This window comes from Gorilla gorilla, chromosome 13, assembly GCF_029281585.2.
Source record: "Gorilla gorilla gorilla isolate KB3781 chromosome 13, NHGRI_mGorGor1-v2.1_pri, whole genome shotgun sequence".
NCBI classification, from domain to species: Eukaryota; Metazoa; Chordata; class Mammalia; order Primates; family Hominidae; genus Gorilla; species Gorilla gorilla.
In genome coordinates, this window is record NC_073237.2 from 125,305,300 (window position 1) to 125,326,623 (window position 21,324).

Consider the following 21,324-nt stretch of genomic DNA (forward strand, 5'->3'; position numbering starts at 1 on the left):
TTGGCACATGGTAGGCATCTGTCTTTGTTGGGCAGTTGCATCAGAAGGGTTGAGGACAGCTGGGAACACATCCTGCCTCTAGTGAACCTCGTGGTTCTGTCGTCTGCCTGCCCCTCACCCAGCCTAACCCCTCTGAACCAGGAGCCTGAGCTGCACTTACTGCTCCCCCCTGCCCCCCGGACGGCCTGGACCAAGCAGCAGCTCCCAGAGCAGTGGCCCAGCAAACACGACTTGACTCGAGGCCAAGGCTCTTGAGGGCTGAGCAGTGTCCCCATGCACACTCCTGAAACACTTTGTCCCTTCGCCATTCAGAAGGCATCATTTTGGGGAAGGCAGCGGCCGGTTTTTCAGAGCCAGCGAGTGGCCCTGCCAGCTGCTGAGTGGGGCAAGCTGAGAAGGGTGGTGGTGTGCAAGTGTTATTCTCTCTTTTTGTTTTTGTTTTTGTTTTTTTGAAATGGAGTCTCACTCTGTCGCCCAGGCTGGAGTGAGTGCAGTGGCATGATCTCGGCTCACTGCAACCTCTGCCTCCTGGGTTCAAGCGATTCTCCTGCCTCAGCCTCCCGAGTAGCTGGGACTACGGGCACCTGCCACCATGCTCGGCTAGTTTTTGGTATTTTTATTTATTATTTATTTATTTATTTTGAGACGGAGTCTCACTCTGTCGCCCAGGCTCTAGTGCAGTGGCCCAATCTTGGCTCACTGCAAGCTCCGCCTCCCGCGTTCACACCATTCTTCTGCCTCAGCCTCGCGAGCAGCTGGGACTACAGGAGCTCGCCACCACGCCCGGCTAATTTTTTGTATTTTTAGTAGAGACGGGGTTTCACCGTGTTAGCCAGGATGGTCTCGATTTCCTGACCTCGTGATCCGCCCGCCTCTGCCTCCAAAGTGCTGGGATTACAGGCCCGAGCCGCCGCACCAGGCCTGCAGGTGTTGTTCAGACCCCAGCTCCACTGTGCCAGCCCGACTTGAGATGCCAAGTATCTTGGGCCTGAGGGTGGGTAACAGGAAGCATCTCTCCTCAGCCCCTTCCTCATACTAAGATACCCCATGTCTCCTACTTTCCTCTGAGCTGCAGACGGATGCGTTAATTCCCTTCCATAATCCTCGTAAGACCGAGAGGGTTTCAGATCGGTGCTGGGAGGGGCCCAGATAGTTCTCCCCAGGACCTCTTCCACCTTTGGAATGCCCATTACCTGGGGAAGGGGGGTGCCGCACATCAGCCAGACCAACCCTGCATCCCATTCTATCCAGATTGAGGCCTAGAGAGAGGCAGGCGTTCCTCAGAGTCACAGGGAATGGCGGCGCCTGGACTGGGACTCAGCCCAGCTGCTTGGCCTGACCCTCTCAGAGCATAATTTCCCGGCACCTGGTAAGCAGTGGTGGGGGGTGGCTTCCAGAAGAAACACAAAGGAAGCAGATAAAATCCTTGGAGATGGGAAAGGGCAAATCCTGGATTAGTTGTGGGGGTGGGGGAGATTAGCCTGGAGGTCACAGGCTGATTTGGCTGTGTCTAGGGAAGGAGGGTTGGGTGGTGGGACCGGGTTTTCTCCGGGTAGGGAAGGGTTAAGTCCTCCCAGGCTCCTAAACTTTCTCCTCCCCACCAGGAGGCCGCGCTTAGAAGCCGCCCAGTGCCCCGAGCGTCTCCATGGCCTGCCTGAGCCCCTCGCAGCTCCAGAAGGTAGGAGCCTGCAAGTCGGGGCCGGGAGGGTCATGGCGGGGGGGTACCTGCCGGACCTTCAGTAGTCCCAGTGCCCAACCCACTCCCTGCCCCATTTTACCGAGGACGAAACTGAAGCCCAAAGGAGCGGGTTCCCAACCGCAACCCCTCCTGACTTCTTCACACATAGCCCTGGGTGTCTAGATCACAGGACCCAGGGTGGGGTGGGGTGGGGTGGGGACGTGTGTGTTTGACCAAAAACGAGAATAAGGCCTCGGAACCCACCAGTTCAGCCCTGGGCGGGAGTCGGCAACGCTGTTGGGGGGCGCAGCGCCCAGGAGGGGGCGGGGCCTGCGAGGGGCCCAGGAGGGCCCATGTTCGTCCAATCACAAAAGGCTACCTCGTGGGAATTAGTGTGCAACAGCCTTTTAAAAAATCACTCATACATTCCTACGCTGAGACTTAATATTTTCGTATACAGCTCTAGAAGCTTTGTTTCAAAGTCTGTTACAACAGCTACCACGAATCAAGTGCTGGACAGGTTTTTTTGGGAGGGTAGGGAGGAGACCGGGTCTTGCCACAGGCACACGCCCCCATGCCCAGCTCTTTTTTTTTTTTTTTTTTTTTTTTTTTTGAGACGGAGTTTTGCTCTTGTTGCCCAGGCTGGAGTGCAATGGCACAATCTTGGCTCACCACAACCTCTGCCTCCCAGGTTCAAACGACTCTCCTACCTTAGCCTCCCGAATAGCTGGGATTACAGGCATGCGCCACCACACCTGGCTAATTTTGTATTTTTAGTAGAGACAGGATTTCACCATGTTGGCCAGACTGGTCTTGAACTCTTGACCTCAAGTGATCTGCCTGCCTTGGCCTCCCAAAGTGCTGGGATTACAGGCGTGAGCCACCGTGCCCGGTCCTATTTTTATTTTTGCAGAGATGGGGTCTCACTTTGTTGCCCAGGCTGGTCCAGAGCTCCTGGGCTAAAGCGATCCTCCTGCCTTGGCCTTCCAAAGTGCTGGGACAACAAGGCATGAGCCACCGCGCCCAGCCTGCCAGCTTCAATAAAGGAGGCTGTACTGCTATCCCCGTTTGGTAGCCCGAGGGCCATAGAAAGGAGGGCACTTACTTGGTCAAGTTCTCACAATGGCCAGATAATCATGTATAGCCAATCTTTGAGAGGAAATATGTTTCTACATGATTTTTATCAGCTATACTGTGTTCCAGATAGATAAACTATACTTTGTTAAACTAATCCCCTTGCGCTGAGCATTCAGATTACTCCCCACTTGGTTCTGTCATGAAACAAGGCTCAGTGAATATCCCCATATGTGTATGTATATCTTTGATCCCCTATTGCGTAATCCTCCTAAAACAATTCCTAGCTGTGGCTCACGTCTGTAATCCCAATCCACTTTGTGATGCCAAGGTGGGAGGATCGCTTGTGCCCAGGAGTTCAAGACCAGCTTGGGCAATATAGCAAGACTCCTTCTCTAAAAAAAAATAAAACTGGCCAGGCACGGTGGCTCACCTCTGTAATCCCAGCACTTTGGGAGGCCGAGGCAGGTGGATCACCTGAGGTCAGGAGTTGGAGACTAGCCTGCCCAACATGGCGGAACCCTGTCTCTACTAAAAATACAAAAATTTAGTTGGGCGTGGTGGCGCACACCTGTAATCCTAGCTACTCAGAAGGCTGAGGCTGGAGAATCACTTGAACCCGGAAGGCAGAGTTTGCAGTGAGCTGAGATCGTGCCACTGCACTCCAGCCTGGTCAACAGAACAAGACTGCGTCTCAAAAATAAAATAAACAGGCCGGGCGCAGTGGCTCATGCCTGTAATCCTATCACTTTGGGAGGCCGAAGTGGGCGGATCACGAGGTCAGGAGATCAAGACCATCCTGGCTAACATGGTGAAACCCTGTTTCTACTAAAAAACACAAAAAAATTAGCTGGGCATGGTGGCGGGCGCCTGTAGTCCAAGCTACTTGGGAGGCTGAGGCAGGAAAATGGTGTGAACCCGGGAGGCGGAGCTTGCAGTGAGCTGAGATCGCGCCACTGCACTCCAGCCTGGGCCATAGAGTGAGACTCTGTCTCAGAATAAAGTAAAATAAAATAAAATAAACAATAAAATAAATAAAATTAGCCAGGCGTGGTGGTGTGCACCTGTAGTCCCAGCTACTCGGGAGACTGAGGCAGGAGGATTGATTGAGCCCAGAAGTTCAAGGCTGCAATGAGCTATGATCACATCATTACTCTCCAGCCTGGGTGACAGAGAGAGACCCTGTCTCTTAAAAAAAAAAAAAAGAAGGAAAGAAAAGAGAAAAGGGCTGGGTGCGGTGGCCTGTAATCCCAGCATTTTGGGAGTCCGAAGTGAGTGGATCACCTGAGGTCAGGAGTTCGAGACCAGCCTGGCCAACATAGTGAAACCCCATCTCTACTAAAAATACAAAAATTAGCCAGGCATGGTGATGCATTCCTGTAATTCCAACTACTCGGGAGGCTGAGGCAGGAGAATCACTTAACTCTGAGAGGTAGAGGTTGCAATGAGCTGAGATCATGCCATTGCACTCCAGCCTGGGCAACAAGAGTGAGACTCTGTCTCAAAAAGAAAAAAAGGAAAAAAAGAATTCCTAGCTGTATTTGTGTATTTACTGGATCAAGGGTATGCTGCACAGGTTGCTGTGGTTGGCCCAATTCCCAAGGAGGCAATTTTCAGCTTGATACCGATGTGATTAATTCCTAACATGCAGAGCTGAGGGGCCCATGGTGGGTGGTCATGAGTGGTGTGTGGAAGCCAGAACTGAGCATCCCATGGTGGGGGAAGGGGTGTCCTTAACTGGAAACTAGGCTCTTTGTGGGTGTGTGCAGTAAGTGATTTTCTTTTCTTTTTCTTTCTTTTTTTTTTTTTTTTTTTTTTTTGAGATGAAGTCTTGCTTGGTCTTCCAGGCTAGAGCGCAGTGGCGTGATCTCAGCTCACTGCAACTTCTGCTTGCTGAGTTCAAATGATTCTCCTGCCTCAGCCTCCCGAGTAGCTGGGATTACAGGTGCCCGCCACCACACCTGGCTAATTTTTGTATTTTTAGTAGAGAGAGGGTTTCACCATGCTGGCCAGGCTAGTCTCCAACTCCTGACCTCAAGCAATCCACCCAGCTTGACTTCCCAAACTGTTGGGATTATAGGCGTGAGCCACCATGCCCAGCAGTAGGTGACTTTCAGTGTCCCTGTTGGGGCTAAAACTTGGTAACGCTCTGCAGGCAAATGTGCAGATATTCGTTCCCTCCCTATCTCTCTCAAGAGCCTCAGAATAAGAGGACCAGAGGCAAATCAGAAGAAGCCATCCACTTCCCCTCCCTGGCTGCCACTGCGCTCAGGATAGAATACAGCTCCCAGCCTGGCCCAGCCCCTGCCACCCTCCTGCCTCCCCTTCCACCCCTCCCCTCACTCTGCCCTATCCATTCCCAATTCCTTATGTTCCTCCCAAATTCAGGGGCTTCCCATATCCTGCTCCCTCTGTCTGGAATGCCCTTCCCTTATCCCGCTGGTCCCCTCTTGAAATGTCACTCCCTCAGCGCTGCTGCTCCCAGACCCTTTTCCTTCCCAGCCAGCTTCCGCTAGCTGCTTCTGCCTTCAGCACTCACACTCATCCTCTCTCTCCGGCACGAAGTTTGTGACACTAAATTTACCTGTGTAGTTAGTGTAATGCTGGTCTCTTTCACTAGACTGTAGGCACCATGAGGGCAGGCATCATGGCTGGCTTGCTTATAGCCATACTTTTAGCTCCTAAAACCGTGTCTCAGACACAGTAGATGCTCAATCAATATTGGTTGAATACATGAATAAGGTTGTGTTTCCAGGTGACCCAAGCCTGGAGGGGAAGGGCAGGGACAACTTCCCCTTGCCGCTCCTTTTGGAGTTTCGCTTTTGTTGCCCAGGCTGGAATGCAATGGCATGATCTCGGCTCACTGCAACCTCCACCTCCTGGGTTCAAGCTATTCTCCTGCCTCAGCCTCCCGAGGAGCTGGGATTACACAGGCATGCGCCACCACACCTGGCCAAGTTTTTGTATTTTTAGTAGAGATGGGGTTTCACCATGTTGGTCAGGCTGGTCTGGAACTCCCGACCTTAGGTGATCCTCCCAAAGTGCTGGGATTACAGGCGTGAGCCACTGTGCCCAGCTTCCTTTTTCTTTTTCTTTCTTTCTTTCTTTCTTTTTTTTTTTTTTCGAGGTGGAGTCTCATCTGTTGCTCAGGCTGGAGTGCAGTGGTGAGATCTCGGCTCACTGCAACCTCCGCCTCCTGGGTTCAAGTGATTCTCCTGCCTCAGCCTCCCAAGTAGCTGGGACTACAGGCATGCACCACCATGCCCAGCTAACCATGCCCTGGCTGGTTTGAGACCAGCCAGGATGGTCTCAAACTCATGACCTCAAGTTATTGCCCGCCTCAGCCTCTCAAAGTGCTGGGATTAGAGGCATGAGCCACTGCACCCGGCCTCACTACTTGTTCTTTCATTCAAGCAGCCAATATTGATTGCTCTTTGCTGGGTGCCAGACTCCATGCCTGGGGTTGGGGACAGGGCAGCAAACAAGATACCTGGTCCCACCTTCACACAGCTGCAGGGTTGAGGGAAGGGTCAGACAGGAGCATTTGCAGACTGGGGAAGCCTGAGTCTCAATCCTGCCTGCAGTTCCAACAGGATGGATTCCTGGTGCTGGAAGGATTCTTGTCTGCAGAAGAGTGTGTGGCCATGCAACAAAGGATTGGCGAGATAGTGGCTGAAATGGATGTTCCTCTCCACTGCCGCACAGAATTCTCCACCCAGGAAGAGGAGCAGCTTCGAGCCCAGGTAGGTGTCTGGGGCACATGAGGATGCGATGTGGCCTTTGAGGGAGGGCTTGGTCCCCGGCCAGAGCAGCATCATGGAAGGGAGGATCCCAAGGCTCCAGGGTGTCAGGCCAAGCCCCTTACACACCTTTCCCTCGCTCCTCACTGGGAAGTTATCAAGTAGGCTTTATTGTCCTTTTTTTTTTTTTCTTTTTTCTTTTAAAACAGAATCTCACTCTGTTGCTCAGGCTGGAATTCAGCGGCGTGATCTCAGCTCACTGCAACCTCCGCCTCCCAGGTTCAAGTGATTCTCCTGCCTCAGCCTCCTGAGTAGCTGCACTTACAGGCATGTGCCACCAGGCCCGGCTAATTTTTGTATTTTTAGTAGAGACAGGGTTTCATCATGTTGGTCAGGCTGGTCTTGAACTCCCGATCTCAGGTGATCCACCAGCCTCAGTCTCCCAAAGTGCTGAGATTACAGGCTATTATTATCCCCCCATTAGACAGTTGGGGAAAATTAGGTTCAGATCACTTGCCCCAAGCCACACAGTTAGTAGTGGACAGTCAGGATTTCAACCCAGATCTGTCTGATACCAAGTCCCTGCTGTTCCCAGTTTGGCTTTACTTTCTGTTTTCCGGCTGTTCTCTGGCCACCGAAGGCCACTTTGTGGCCAGCCACCTGGAATGAGCCCAGTGGTCTGGATGACCCCCACCTGTGTAACTATCCCCCATGAGACTAGGAACTCAGATTTTCTCCCCCCAGTGACCGAATAGGACCCAGTACAGTTTGCAATGGGTAAATTGAAGACTCTGGGGTCTCCCACACTGTTCTCTTGACCCTTCCTAGTCGGAGTTTATTATGAGCCTGCTTGCACCTGGGCCAGGCGAGATCCTGGCACTCACGCCGAGGAGCACCTGCCATCTGGTGGGCATTAGCAGAAATACAACAGCCGGAAGCCATCCCAGGGAATGGGGAGAATGGGGTCTTGAGAAGGAAAAAGAACCAGTTAAGGAATGACAGTTTCTTCCAAAAAGCTGGTCTCATTTGCTGCACAGCTGCCTTCCGTTCGGGGCGATACTGGGGGAAGCAGAGACAGCTCCTGCAGCCAGAGACAGGCAGGCCACTCAAGGGTTCCTAGGAGTAAGAAGGGCCAAATCCTGTGCCCTCCAAGCTGCCTTCAGAGACTAATGGGTTGTGGGGTGGGAAGAAAGTGAGAATAAAGCCAATATATTGGCCGGGCGCAGTGACTCACGCCTGTAATCCCAGCACTTTGGGAGGCCGAGGTGGGTAAATCATCTGAGGTCAGGAGTTTGAGACTAGCCTGGCCAACATGGTGAAACCCTGTTTCTACTAAAAATACAAAAATTAGCTGGGCCAGGTGATGCATACCTGTAATCCCAGCTACTTGGGAGGCTGAGACAGGAGAATCGCTGGAACCCAGGAAGTGGAGGTTGCAGTGGGCCAAGATCATGCCACTGCACTCCAGCCTGGGCAACAGAGCAAGAATCCTGTCTCAAAAACAAAACAAAACAAAAAAAAAACTGATATATCTTGGTTTATAATGCATGCAAAGAAAAGAGCTTGGCATGGTGCCCAGCACTCAGTAACATCCTCAATATTCACTCTTGATACTGTGAGAAAAAAAAAGATCAGTGGGCGTCCTGTTTCATTTTCTTGGGTTACCTCCAGCTTTCCTTGTTTGAGTTATTTTACAACACTGTAAGTTGGATAAAACTGATAATAATGCACATAATACTTGTCCAAGTAGGGGGTCAGTACCACTCTGTTCCAATCACGTTACCATGAACTGGGTCCTGGGGAATGCAATTATTGCCCTGTGGATAGAACAGTTGGGCAGCTGGGTGTGGTGGCTCATGCCTGTAATCCCAGCAGTTTGGGAGGCCAAGCAGGGAGGATCGCTTGAGCCCAGGAGTTCGCAAACAGCCTGGTCAACAAAGTGAGACCGGTCTCTACAAAAAAATTTTTTTAAATTAGCTGGGCATGGTGGTATATGCCTGTGGTCCAAGCTACATGGGAGGCTGAGGCAGAAGGATCACTTGGGGCCAGGAGGTTGAGGCTGCAGTGAGCTATGATCATGCCACTGCACTCCAGTCTGGGTGGGTGATAAAGAAAGACCCTGTCTCAAAAAAACAAAAAAAAAACAAAAAACAGTTTGCATCTATCTCTAAATTCATTTCAAGGGCCGGGAGTGGTGGCTTATACCTGTAATCCCCGCACTTTGGGAGGCTGAAACAGCCAGATCGCTGGAGGTCAAGGGTTCAAGACTAGCCTAGGGAACATGGTGAAACCCGGTCTCTACCAAAAATACAAAAATTAGCTGGGCATGGTGGCAGGCGCCGGTGGTCCCAGCTACTTGGGTGGCTGAGGCAGGAGAATCGCCTGAACCCTGAAGGGAAAGGTTGCAGTGAGCTGAGATTGTGCCACTGCACTCCAGCCTGGGTGACAGAGTGAGATTCTATCTCAAAAAAAAAAAAAAAATTCATTTCAGTATTCCTTAGTGTCTACATACATGGGTGTGTAATTCTTGGAATTCTCCTTTGAACCAGTTGTAACATCTTACTGGTTCCCTCATGAAATAACGAATTCAGTAAAATATTTGACATATGCTTAGCATCATTACCTTTAATATTTTTACCATCCAGGCATGGTGGCTCAAGCCTATAATCCTAGCACTTTGCAAGGCCAAGGCAGTGGACAAATCGCTTGAGCTCAGGAGTTCAAGACCAGCCTGGGCAACATGGTGAAACCCTGTCTCTACAAAAAATACAAAAAAAAAAAAAAATTAGTCGTGGCCGGGCATGGTGGCTCATACCCGTAATCCCAGCACTTTGGGAGGCCAAGGCAGGCAGATCATTTGAGCCCAGGAGTTCAACACCAGCCTGAGCAACATGGTGAAACCCCATCTCTACCAAAAATCCAAGAAAATTAGTTGAGAGTGGTGGTACACGTGTGTAATCCTGGCTACTTGGGAGGCTGAGACAGGAGGATAGCTTGAACCCAGGAGATGGAGGTTGCAGTGAGCCAAGATTGCACCACTGGACTCCAGCCTGGGGGACAGAGTGAAACCCTGTCTCAAAAAAAAAAAAAAAAAAAATTAGGCATGGTGGTGTGAACTTGTAGTTCTAGCTACTTGGGAAGCTGAGGTGGAAGGATCACCTGAGCTCAGGAAGTCAAGGCTACAGTGAGCCGTGATCCCATTGCACCATTCACTCCAGCCTGGCCAACAAAATGAGACACTGTCTCTCTTTAAAAAAAAAAAAAACAAACCTGGCATGGTGGCTCATGCCTGTAATCCCAGCACTTTGGGAGGCTGAGGTGGGCAGATCACCTGAGGTCGGGAGTTCAAGACCAGCCTAACCAACATGGAGGTTGCGGTGAGCCAATATCGCGCTAATGCACTCCAGCCTGGGCAAGAGTGAACCTCCGTCTCAAAAAAAAAAGAAAAAAACAAACAAAAAAAGCACCTCGGCCGGGTGCAGTGGCTTACGCCTGTAACCCCAGCACTTTGGGAGGCCGAGGCGGGGGGATCACAGGGTCAGGAGATCGAGACCATCCTGGCTAACACAGTGAAACCCCATCTCTACTAAAAATACAAAAAATTAGCTGGGTGTGGTGGCAGGCGCCTGTAGTCCCAGCTACTCGGGAGGCTGAGGCAGGAGAATGGCGTGAACCTGGGAGGCGGAGCTTGCAGTGAGCCGAGATCGGGCCACTGCACTCCAGCCTGGGCGACAGAGCGAGACTCCGTCTCAAAAAAAAAAAAAAAAGGCACCTCAATTTCTTCTTCTATAAAATGGAGATTATAGTAGACCCTACCTCTTTGGGTTTTGGGAGGCTGAGTAAGATAACACATGTACAGGCATGTCTCAGAGATATTTCAGGTTTGGTTCCAGACCACTGCAATAGAGCCAGGATTTTTTTGTTTTGTTTGAGATAGATTTTCGCTCCTGTCATGCAGGCTGGAGTGCAGTGGCATGATCTCAGCTCACTGCAATCTCCACCTCCTGGATTCAAGCGATTCTCCTTCCTCAGCCTCCAGAGTAGCTGGGATTACAGGCGTGCGCCACCACGTCCTGCTAATTTTTGGATTTTTATTAGAGACGTGGTTTCACCATGTTGGCCAGGCTGTCTCGAACTCCTGACCTTAGGTGATCCACCCACCTTGGCCTCCCAAAGTGCTAGGATTACAAGCGTGAGCTACAGCACCCATCCTAGAGCCAGGATTTAAACCCAAGGATTTCAGCTCCAGAATCTGTGTCCTAACTGCTATAAGATTCAGCCTCTGGCTGAAGCCTCCAAGAATTGAGGAGGTCAGTTTTTTGTTTTTCTTTTTTTTTTTGAGACGGAGTCTTGCTCTGTCACCCAAGCTGGAGTGCAGTGGCGCGATCTCAGCTCACTGCAAGCTCCGCCTCCTGGGCTCGTGCCATTCTCCTGCCTCAGCCTCCGGAGTAGCTGAGACTACAGGCGCCCGCCACCACACCCGGCTAAATTTTTGTATTTTGTTTAGTAGAGACAGGGTTTCACCGTGTTAGCCAAGATGGTCTCGATCTCCTGACCTCGTGATCCATCCGCCTCAGCCTCCCAAAGTGCTGGGATTACAGGCGTGAGCCACCTCGCCCGGCCTTTCTTTCTTTCTTTCTTTTTTTTTTTTGAGATGGAGTTTTGCTCTTGTTGCCCAGACTGGAGTGCAATGGTGCGATCTTGGCTCATTGCAACCTCCACCTCCTGGGTTCAAGCAATTCTCCCATCTCAGCCTCCCAAGTAGCTGGGATTACAGGTGCATGCTACCATGCCCGGCTAATTTTTGCATTTTTAGTAGAGATGGGGTCTCATCATATTGGTCAGACTGGTCTCAAACTCCTGACCTCGGGTGATCTGCCCACCTCAGCCTCCCAGAGTGCTGAGATTAAAGGCATGAGCCACCGCACCCGGCCTGGGGAAGTCGGTTCTATTATTATTATTATTATTTCTTTTTTTTTTTTTTTTTTGAGATGGAGTCTCGCACTGTCACCCGGGTTGGAGTGCAATGGCACAATCTCAGCTCACTGCAACCTCCACCTCCTGGGTTCAAGCGATTCTCCTGCCTCAGCCTCCTGAGTAGTTGGGATTACAACAGGTGCCCACCACCACACTCGGCTAATTTTTTGTACTTTTGTTTTTATTTTTATTTTTTCTTGAGATGGAATTTCGCTCTTGTTGCCCAGGGTGGAGTGCAATGGCACGATCTCGGCTCACCGCAACCTCCGCCTCCCAGGTTCAAGCAATTCTCCTACCTCAGCCTCCCAAGTAACTGGGATTACAGGCATGCGCCACCATGCCCGGCTAATTTTGTAATTTTAGTAGAAATGGGGTTTCTCCACGTAGGTCAGGCTGGTCTTGAACTCCTGACCTCAGGTGGTCTGCCCTCCTTGGCCTCCCAAAGTGCTGGGATTACAGGCGTGAGCCATTGCACCCAGCAATTTTTTGTATTTTTAGTAGAGACGGGGTTTCACTATGTTTGCCAGGTTGGTCTTGAACTCCTGATCTCGTGATCCGCCTGCCTCAGCCTCCCAAAGTGCTGGGATTACAGGTGTGAGCCACAGTGCCTGGTTGGTCAGTTCTATTATTATTCCTTATTTATTTATTTATTTATTTTTTTATTTTTTGAGACAGAGTCTTGCTCTGTTGCCCAGGCCAGAGTGCAGTGGCCCAATCTTGGCTCACTGCAAGCTCTGCCTCCTGGGTTCACGCCATTCTCCTGTCTCAGCCTCTGGAGTAGCTGGGACTACAGGTGCCTGCCACCATGCCCGGCTAATTTTTTGTATTTTTTTTAGTAGAGACGGGGATTTCACCGTGTTAGCCAGGATGGTCTCGATCTCCTGACCTTGTGATCCGCCCACCTCGGCCTCCCAAAGTGCTGGGATTACAGGCATGAGCCACTGCACCCAGCCTTCTTTTTTTTTTTTTTTTTTTTGAGACAGAGTCTCACTCTGTCGCCCAGGCTGGAGTGCATAGTGCAATCTCGGCTCACTGCAACCTCCGCCTCCCATGTTCAAGTTATTCTCCTGCCTCAGCCTCCCAAGTACCTGGGACTACAGCTGCCCACCACGCCCAGCTGATTTTTGTATTTTTAGTAGAGACGAAGTTTCACCATGTTGGCCAGGCTGGTCTCGAACTCCTGGCCTCAAGTGATCTGCCTCAATATGCTGGGATTACAGGTGTGAGTCGTTACTCCCAGCCATTATTATTCCTTTTTTTACAGATGAGAAAATCAAGTCTTGGTGACATAAAACCAGGGGCCCAAGGCTGCTAGGGAACCAGCCCTATTCGACTCTAGCATCCATGTTCTGAATCACAGTATAGTGAGGTGTCCAAGAAATTCCATGTTTGCATCTTTGGGGTGTGCTTCCAGGCACTTGAAGTTCTGGCTCACTGTCTGTGCCTCAGTGGACAAGTCTGAGAAGCCCCCAGGGTGTCTGTAACCCTGTGAGGGTGGGAAGTTTCTGAATCCGCCTCCCTCTTTGCCAGGCCCAGCTCTGACCCCAGGATGCTGTCTCAGTCCTCTGATGTCCCCTTTCCACAGGGCAGCACAGACTATTTCTTGAGCAGTGGTGACAAGATTCGATTCTTCTTTGAGAAAGGCGTTTTTGATGAGAAAGGTTTGGAGCTGGGGCCCTAGAGCTGGGGAGGAGCCATGGCGAGGGTAGGCTGGACTCGGGAATCTGCCCCCTGGGCTGGAAGCATGCTGAAGCCAGCTGCCCATGGAAGGCTGGACACCAGTTCTCTGCCTTTATCTGTTCTTTGTGCCACAGGAAATTTCCTGGTCCCTCCGGAGAAATCCATCAACAAAATTGGCCACGGTGAGCAGGGGCTTGGGGGTACAGGAAAGAAGATCGGGGAACGGGCTGGGAGTGGTGGCTTACACTTGTAATCCTAACTAACACTTTGAGAAGTCAAGGCGGGCGGATCACTTGAAGTCAGGAGTTCAAGACCAGTCTGGCCAACATGGTGAAACCCCATCTCTACTAAAAATAGAAAAAATTAGGTGAGTATAGTGGTGCACACCTGTAGTCCCAGCTACTCAGGAGGCTGAGGCAGGAGAATTGCTTGAACCTGGGAGGCGGATGTTGCAGTGAGCTGAGATCGTGCCATTGCACTCCAGCCTGCCTGGGTGACAGAGACAGAGTGAAACCCTGTTAAAAAAAAAAAAAAAAAAAAAAAAAGAAAAGGAAAAAGAATGGGGAAACTGGGGAAACTGAAGCCTGAAGAGTTTAGGAGCTTTAATGAAAGCCCATAGTGGCTGGGCGTGGTGGTTCACGTCTGTAATCCCAGGACTTTGGGAGGCCAAGGTGGGTGGATCACCTGAGGTCGGGAGTTCAAGACCAGTCTGACCAATGTGGAGAAACCCTGTCTCTACTAAAAATACAAAATTAGCTGAATATGTTTGCACATGCCTGTAATCCCAGCTACTTGGGAGGCTGAAGCGGGAGAATAGCTTGAACCCGAGAGGCTGAGGCTGCAGTGAGCCGATATCATGCCATTGCACTCCAGCCTGGGCAACAAGAGTGAAACTCCATCTCAAAAAAAAAAAAGAAAGAAAGAAAGAAAGAAAGCCCATCGTAAATTAGTGGTCAGGTAAATTAGTGGCATTTGTGGCTTCAGGCTCCCCTCTGGTCTTGGGCCCCTCTGCTAATCATGACACTGCTGCCACAGCACTGGGGATAGGGAGTCCACCTGATCCCCCCTAACAGGTGGGCATGTGCAGGCTCTCTACTGCCTGGCCTGGGGGAGCTCCTGGGTCCAGTGCTCCCTAGAGCCACCCTAAGGGGCACCTGACCTGCTGACAGGGTCCCTATTCTGACACCCCAAAGTCAAGTAAGAAAACCCTCACTTTTTTTCTTTAGGATCATACATTATAATTTGTTTTATAGGCTGTTTATTTATTTTTTTTAAATAAAATTGAGAGGAGGTCTCGTTATGTTGCCTAGGCTGATCTTCAACTACTGGGCTCAAGTGATCCTCCTGCCTTGGCCTCTCAAAATGCTGGGATTATAGGCATAAGCCACTGCACTTGGCCTAGAATGCTTATTGTTAAGCCTGAAGTTATATCATGGTAAGCTTGTAGACAAGTTGTGGTAAAATACACGTAAGATTTACCATATCATTGCCGGGCGCGGTGGCTCACGCCTGTAATCCCAGCACTTTGGGAGGCTGAGGCGGGCGGATCACGAGGTCAGGAGATCGAGACCATCCTGGCTAACACAGTGAAACCCCGTCTCTACTAAAAACACAAAAAATTAGCCGGACCTTGTTGTGGGCACCTGTAGTCCCAGCTACTGCCAGTGCACTCCAGCCTGGGCAACAGAGCGAAACTCTGTCTCAAAAAAAAAAAAAAAGAAAAGATTTACCATATCATCATAACCCTTTTAAAGTACGTAGCTTGGCCGGGCGCGGTGGTTCACGCCTGTAATCCCAGCACTTTGGGAGGCCGAGGCGGGTGGATCACGAGGTCAGGAGTTCAAGACCAGCCTGGCCAATATGGTGAAAAACCATCTCTACTAAAAATACAATAATTAGCTGGGCATGGTGGCACATGCCTGTAGTCCCAGCTGCTCAGGAGGCTGAGGCAGGAGAATCGCTTGAACCCGGGAGGTGGAGGTTGCAGTGAGCCGAGATCGTGCCACTGCACTCCAGCCTGGGCGACAGAGCGAGACTCCATCTCAAAAATAAATAAAGAAATAAAAATAAAAAGTACGTAGCTCAGTGGTATTAAATGCATTCAATCTTATGTTTATGACAATGAGGGACTATCCCATGCCAGGCCCTGGGCTGTCCCTGCACATTCATTAGCCGATCGAGTCCCACACCAGTCCTGCCTCCCAGGTTCTTCTAATCCTCATTTGACAGAAGAGGAAACTGAGGCTCACAGGAGAGAAATGGTTACCCGAGGCCACACAGAGCAAATGGTGGTACCGAGATTGCTCCACATGATTGGTGCCTTGGAGCCCTTAGTCGTCTGTGAGGGGTGGGGAGTCGGGGCTGGACTGAGCTTCCCAGAAGGTCAAGAATAAGGGCATGGGTGGCATAGGGCCTGGGGTGGGGGCAAGGCTCCTGTGGAGCCCATTACTCAGTTGTAAACAAGCAGAAGGGTTAATGCATACAAAATAGGTGAGAATGTCAAAGTAAGCCTGAGTGTGGGTGCCCAGAGCTGGGTGTGGAGGGACACGTGGGCCTGAGATGGGGCCGACAGCTTCCTTCTGTCCCATAGCTCTGCACGCCCACGACCCCGTCTTCAAGAGCATCACACACTCCTTCAAGGTGCAGGTGAGCAGAGGTGGGGGTGAGGGCCAGGAGGGTGGGCCATGTGTGGCAGGCTGGCAGCATGACCTTTGCCCCCCTCCAGACCTTGGCCAGAAGTCTGGGCCTCCAGATGCCCGTGGTGGTGCAGAGCATGTACATCTTTAAGGTGAGCTCCTTGTCCTTGCCTCAGTTTACCATCTGTAAAATGGGCAGACTGCTCATACCAAGCCCTTCCTTACAATGGGCCAAAAGTTGCTGGAATTATTATGTTGGTGGGAGAACATGGAAAATCGGTCTCCTCTGGCTAAAGCACCTGGAACTTAGTTGATCCTCAGTTAAAATTTGGTGGTAGGGGCCAGGCGTGGTGGCTCATGCCTATAATCCCAGCACTTTGGGAGGCGAAGCGGGCAGATCACCTGAAGTCAGGAGTTCAAGATCAGCCTGGCCAACATGGAGAAACCCCATCTCTACTAAAAATACAAAAATTAGCCGGGCGTGATGGCACACACCTGTAGTCCCAGCTACTCGGGAGGCTGAGGCAGGATAATTGCTTGAACCCAGGAGGTGGAGGTTACAGTGAGTGAAGATCACACCAATGGACTCTAGCCTGGGGGATAGAGCAAGGCTCCGTCTCAAAAAAAAGAAAAAGTTGGCCAGGCGCAGTGGCTCACGCTTGTAATCCCAGCTCTCAGGGAGGCAGAGGTGGGAGGGTAGCTTGAACCCAGGAGTTTGAGACCTGCCTGGGCAATATAGCGAGACCCCGTTCTCCACAAAAAGGAAGAAAAAAAAAAAGGAAAAAAAAATTTGGTGGTAGGAGGGAGGGTCATCCCCAGGCCTCCCTCGGCCTTCCTCCTCCCTTCTTTGGCAATTGAAATGCTGTGCTCCCAGCTTTCAAGGGCCAGCTCAGTGCCACCTCTTCTAAGAAGCCTTCCAGAACCCCTGAGGAAAGAAGGACCCATCTGACTCTGGGGCTGGAAGGCTCAACTGCTGGCCTGTGTCCTAGCCTCTCCCTCCAGTCCTTGCCCTGCTCTGCTCTGTGATCTTGTTAGGCATGTGTGTGCTTGCACATGCTAGGAGCTTGTTGGGCAGGGGTGGGGGTTTTCTCTTTGCATCCCTCCTGGGGCTGGCATATGGTAGGTGCTCAGTAGCTGGGTGTTGACGTGGAATCCTGAGAGGAAAATGCCTGTGGCCAGAGCAATAGCATCCTGCGAGTCTCAGCAAGCCCAGCTCCTCTCTGCTCTCCTCTGTCCTCACCAGGCTTTTCCTCTCTCTTGCAGCAACCTCACTTTGGCGGTGAAGGTGAGCTGAGAGCTGTGGGCCCCTGAAAAGGCCATGGGTGGCACATCTAAGACAGCAATGGTTCTCAGATCTTCAGAAGGAGGGAAAGCGCTTGCTCCTGTCTGTTGTAGGAGCCTGGCCAGGAGAGGAAGAGCCACCTTCCATTCCTTCCCCTGATAGTGGATTGGTAGGGAAACCTTGCATCCTTGGCATAGTGGGTCCTGAGCCTGCCAGCAACCCCAGCTGGTTAAAAATATAGATTTCCTAGGACAGACATGGTGGCTTATGCCTGTAATCCCAGCAATTTGGAAGGCAGAGGTGGGCGGATCACCTGAGGTCAGGAATTCGAGACCAGCCTGGCCAACATGCTGAAGCCCCATCTCTACTAAAAATACAAAAATTTTGGTGGGTGTAGTATCGCACACCTGTAGTCCTAGCTACTCAGGTGGCTGAGGCAGGAGAATCGCTTGAACCCAGGAGGCAGAGGTTGCAGTGAGCCAAGATCACACCACTGCACTCCAGCCTGGGTGACAGAGTGAGACTCTGTCTCAAAACCAAACAAACAAAAAAACCAAACCAAAGCAAACAAACAAAAAAACAGATTCCTGGGCCCTAGTCCCTGAGATCTTGAGCCAGTAGGGCTGCATGGGCCTGGGAATCTGTTTTTTGTTTTTTTTTTTTGAGACAGAGTTTCATTCTTGTCACCCAAGCTGGAGTGCAATGGCACAATTTCGGCTCACTACAACTTCCGCCTCTCCGGTCCAAGTGATTCTCCTGCCTCAGCTTCCCGAGTAGCTGGGATTACAGGTGCCTGCCACCACGCCCAGCTAATTTTTTGTATTTTTAGTAGAGACGGGGTTCCACCATGTTGGCCAGGCTGGTCTCAAACTCCTGACCTCAGGTGATCCACCCGCCTCAGCCTCCCAAAGTGCTGGGATTACAGGGATGAGCCACCGCGCCCGGTCCTGGAATCTGTATTTTTAACAAGTTTCCTGGAGGACAAATTCAGCATAGAAATTGCTGATCTAGTTCCACACCCTACACCATGCAGCCACCCTTTACAGCCTCCCTAGTAGGTGATTATCTACTTCTGCTCAAATACATCTGGTGACAGGGAGCTCATCCCCTCCCAGGAAGCCCTTTCCTTCCTTGCATGAGCCCAAGTCAGCCTCCTTGTGCCCACCTTCTTCCACCATTCAGCCTGTACGAAGTTCCCCAAAGGGATGACCATCCCCACCCTTAGCCTGAGTCCAGTTCTCCCAGTTCCTTCCACCATTCCTCTCCCAAATGTTTCAAAGCCCCTTCCATTTCAAATGTTCCTTTGGAGGTCTGTCTTAAAGTTCGGTATTCAGAAAACACGTAGTTGCCCGGGAAGGAAGGAGGTGAGACAGCAGCCTGTTTATTCTGTTGCTGAGGACCATGTTCCTTTGTTCGGTGGTTCCGCATCCTAACTGTGCCCCAGCATCGTGTGGGGAGGTTTTTAAAAATGTGGATGCTGGCCGGGAGCGGTGGCTCACGCTTGTAATCCCAGCACTTTGGGAGGCCGACGGGGGCAGATCACCTAAGGTCAGGAGTTTGAGACCAGCCTGGCTAACATGGTGAAACTCCATCTCTACTAAAAATACAATAATTAGCTGGGCGTGGTGTCGGGCACCTGTAATCCCAGCTACTCGGGAGGCTGAGGCAGGAGAATCACTTGAATCCGGGAGGCGGAGGTTGCAGTGAACCAAGATCGTGCCACTGCACTCCAGCCTGGGCGACAGAGCCAGACTCCGTCTCAAAAAAAAAAAAAAAAAAAAAATAATAATAATAAAGAAATGTGGATGCCTGATCATAGCATCTCCTCGCTGCGCACCCAACTTCCCAATTTTTTTTTTTTTTTTTGAGAGGGAGTCTTGCTCTGTCACCCAGACTGGAGTGAGATGGCACAGTCTCGGCTCACTGCAAGTTCTGCCTCCCGAGTTCAAGCAATTCTTCTGTCTCAGCCTCCCAAGTAGCTGGGATTACAGGCGCCTGCCACCACACATGGCTAATTTTTGTGTTTCACCATGTTGGCCAGGCTGGTCTCAAATTCCTGACCTCAGGTGATCCACCCGCCTCGGCCTCCCAAAGTGCTGAGATTATAGGTGTGAGCCACCGCGCCAAGCCCCAACCTCCCAAACTTAGGCCACTGGGTGAACCATCTGGTGGCTGGGGGCCGCTTGTCCCTGGTTAAGAAGGGTGGCTTGAGTTATCTCACTGGAATTAAACAGTAGCGCTACTTTCTATCAAGCAGTTACATTGTTGGGCCCTAAGCACTTTTCATACATCATCTCATAGAATCCTCCAGCACCCTGTGAGGTAGGTTGTTGTTGGAGCCACTTCATGGTTTAGGAAATTGAGGCTTTGAGAGGTGAAATCACTTGCCTTAGAGTCCTGGGCCAGGAAGTGATGAGATTCTAACTGATCATGGGAAGGCTGGCCCTGGGGAGCACCCAGAGGACTGAGGAATAGGTAATGAGGCCAGGGTGAGGTGGGAACAGGCAAAAGGATGAGCTCCTCACCCCCCGTGGGCCTGCTTAGTCTCCCCTCATCAGGACACCTCCTTCCTGTACACGGAGCCCCTGGGCCGGGTGCTGGGCGTGTGGATCGCAGTGGAGGATGCCACGCTGGAGAACGGCTGTCTCTGGTTCATCCCTGGCTCCCACACCAGTGAGGAACCCTGTCTCTTCTGCCCACTTGGGACTCCCCACCCCCTAGGGAGAGGGACCTTGCGAAAGGAGGAGTTTAAGGCTCTCCATCTTGGCCTGCAGGTGGCGTGTCAAGAAGGATGGTCCGGGCCCCTGTTGGCTCAGCGCCTGGTACCAGCTTCCTTGGGTCAGAGCCAGCCCGGGATAACAGCCTCTTTGTGCCCACCCCAGTGCAGAGAGGTAGGCAGATGCAGAGGGCAGAGAGGCAGGGGGCTGAGTCCGTCAGTCTGTGCTTGCTCGACTACCCAGCGTCCAAGAGGTTGCCCTCACGGTCATCTGAGGGCAGTGAAGTCACAGAAAGAGAAGGAGGGGCTGGATGGGCGCTGGGAAGTCAGGAAGCAGCATGTTTTCCTGCAGGCTGACCCAGATCACCCTGGAATCCACACTCTGCTACTTATGGGCTGCTTCTCTGGGCAAATAACTGACTCCCTGAGCCTTAATTTCCCCAAACGTAAAGTGGAAAGTCAGTAAGATGATAAATATGTTGATATAGAGTCTGCCTAGTGCATAGCCACTGCTCAACAAATGTTGGCTGTTGGGCGGGCCCTTTTTCTTATGAAAAGGGAAAACCAATGTCTAACTCAGCATCACCGGAGAGGTCCCAGTGGACTGGCACAGGACAGAGGGCTTCTGCCTGATCCTGCAAAGACCTCAGGAGGGGAGGCCCTTCCTAAGGCTTGCCAAGGCCACAGTCCACCGCAGAGGGGACTTGATCCCAGAGGAACATGCATCTCAATAGCTTAGCTTCTGACCCTGCGGGAGGCTGCAGGTGCCTGAGCTTTCAGGAAAGGGAATGGGGATGGATGGGGGCCACAGAACCACTGGAGGGAGGAGGGCCCATGTCCCTTCCTGCTCTGGGGAGGGGGGATGTGGGGCTGGTAGGTTCCTGACCTGCTTGTGTCTCTGCCAGGGGCCCTGGTCCTCATCCATGGAGAAGTGGTACACAAGAGCAAGCAGAACCTCTCTGACCGCTCGCGCCAGGCCTACACTTTCCACCTCATGGAGGCCTCTGGCACCACCTGGAGCCCGGAGAACTGGTAGGTGACAGGGTGGGTGTGTGCGCCCGACAGTCCCCTGGAGGCTGGGAGCAGTGACCCTGCACCTCAAGGTTGTTTCTCCTCTATCCTCTGCAGGCTCCAGCCAACAGCTGAACTGCCCTTTCCCCAACTGTATACCTAAAGGCTCTCGCAGGGCAGGAGCCCTCGCCCCTCCCGGGTGAAGCTGTGGGCTGTAAACACCAGTGCCTTGCTCAGCCTCCTGGTTGCAACAGGGAGGTCTTGTCTCCCCTCCTGGGCTTTCCTCCTGCCCTGTGGGCAGCAGCCTAGGCTGGGTCAGGTGCTTCCCTAAGATCTTCACCTCTCTGCCTCCCTACTGCCCCAACATAGCCTTGAGGAGGCTTCTCAGCCACCAAAGGGTTCTGGCCCCTTCTCACTCTCCTCTCCTCTCAGATGGAACTCTGGTTATTATGGTGTTAGTTATCGAATAAAAACAATTTCAGAATGCAGCTTCCCTACTGAGCCTTCTTTCCCAAGCAGCATTGCTTTCC

At 51.6% G+C, this 21,324-nt stretch overlaps 1 protein-coding gene across 6 annotated transcripts; it reads left to right on the plus strand.

Annotated features, from left to right (window-relative positions):
- On the plus strand, positions 1-21,278 carry PHYHD1 (phytanoyl-CoA dioxygenase domain containing 1). Of its 6 annotated transcripts, XM_004048708.5 has the most exons (13): positions 1-994; positions 1,252-1,369; positions 1,605-1,678; positions 6,337-6,495; positions 13,055-13,130; positions 13,284-13,331; positions 15,740-15,795; positions 15,875-15,937; positions 17,049-17,070; positions 19,612-19,740; positions 19,842-19,958; positions 20,689-20,815; positions 20,912-21,278. In XM_004048708.5, the coding sequence occupies exons 3-13, from the start codon at positions 1,646-1,648 to the stop codon at positions 20,955-20,957; spliced, it is 876 nt and encodes a 291-aa protein (XP_004048756.4). In that variant the 5' UTR covers positions 1-994; positions 1,252-1,369; positions 1,605-1,645; the 3' UTR covers positions 20,958-21,278. The 6 variants fall into 6 exon arrangements, with proteins under 6 accessions (XP_004048756.4, XP_004048757.4, XP_055207272.2 ...); XM_004048709.5 differs by lacking the exon at positions 17,049-17,070 and having other exon boundaries at positions 2-994; XM_055351297.2 differs by lacking the exon at positions 19,842-19,958 and having other exon boundaries at positions 790-994.
- The last annotated feature ends 46 nt before the right edge of the window (positions 21,279-21,324 follow it).

Bases quoted from the DNA above. Each gene is read 5' to 3' on its own strand.
- PHYHD1 (XM_004048709.5), top strand. From the start codon at position 1,646: ATGGCCTGCCTGAGCCCCTCGCAGCTCCAGAAG. The intron at 13,131-13,283 runs GTTTGGAGCTGG...TTTGTGCCACAG, and splicing joins AGGCGTTTTTGATGAGAAAG to GAAATTTCCTGGTCCCTCCG. The intron at 19,741-19,841 runs GTGAGGAACCCT...CTTGGCCTGCAG, and splicing joins CATCCCTGGCTCCCACACCA to GTGGCGTGTCAAGAAGGATG.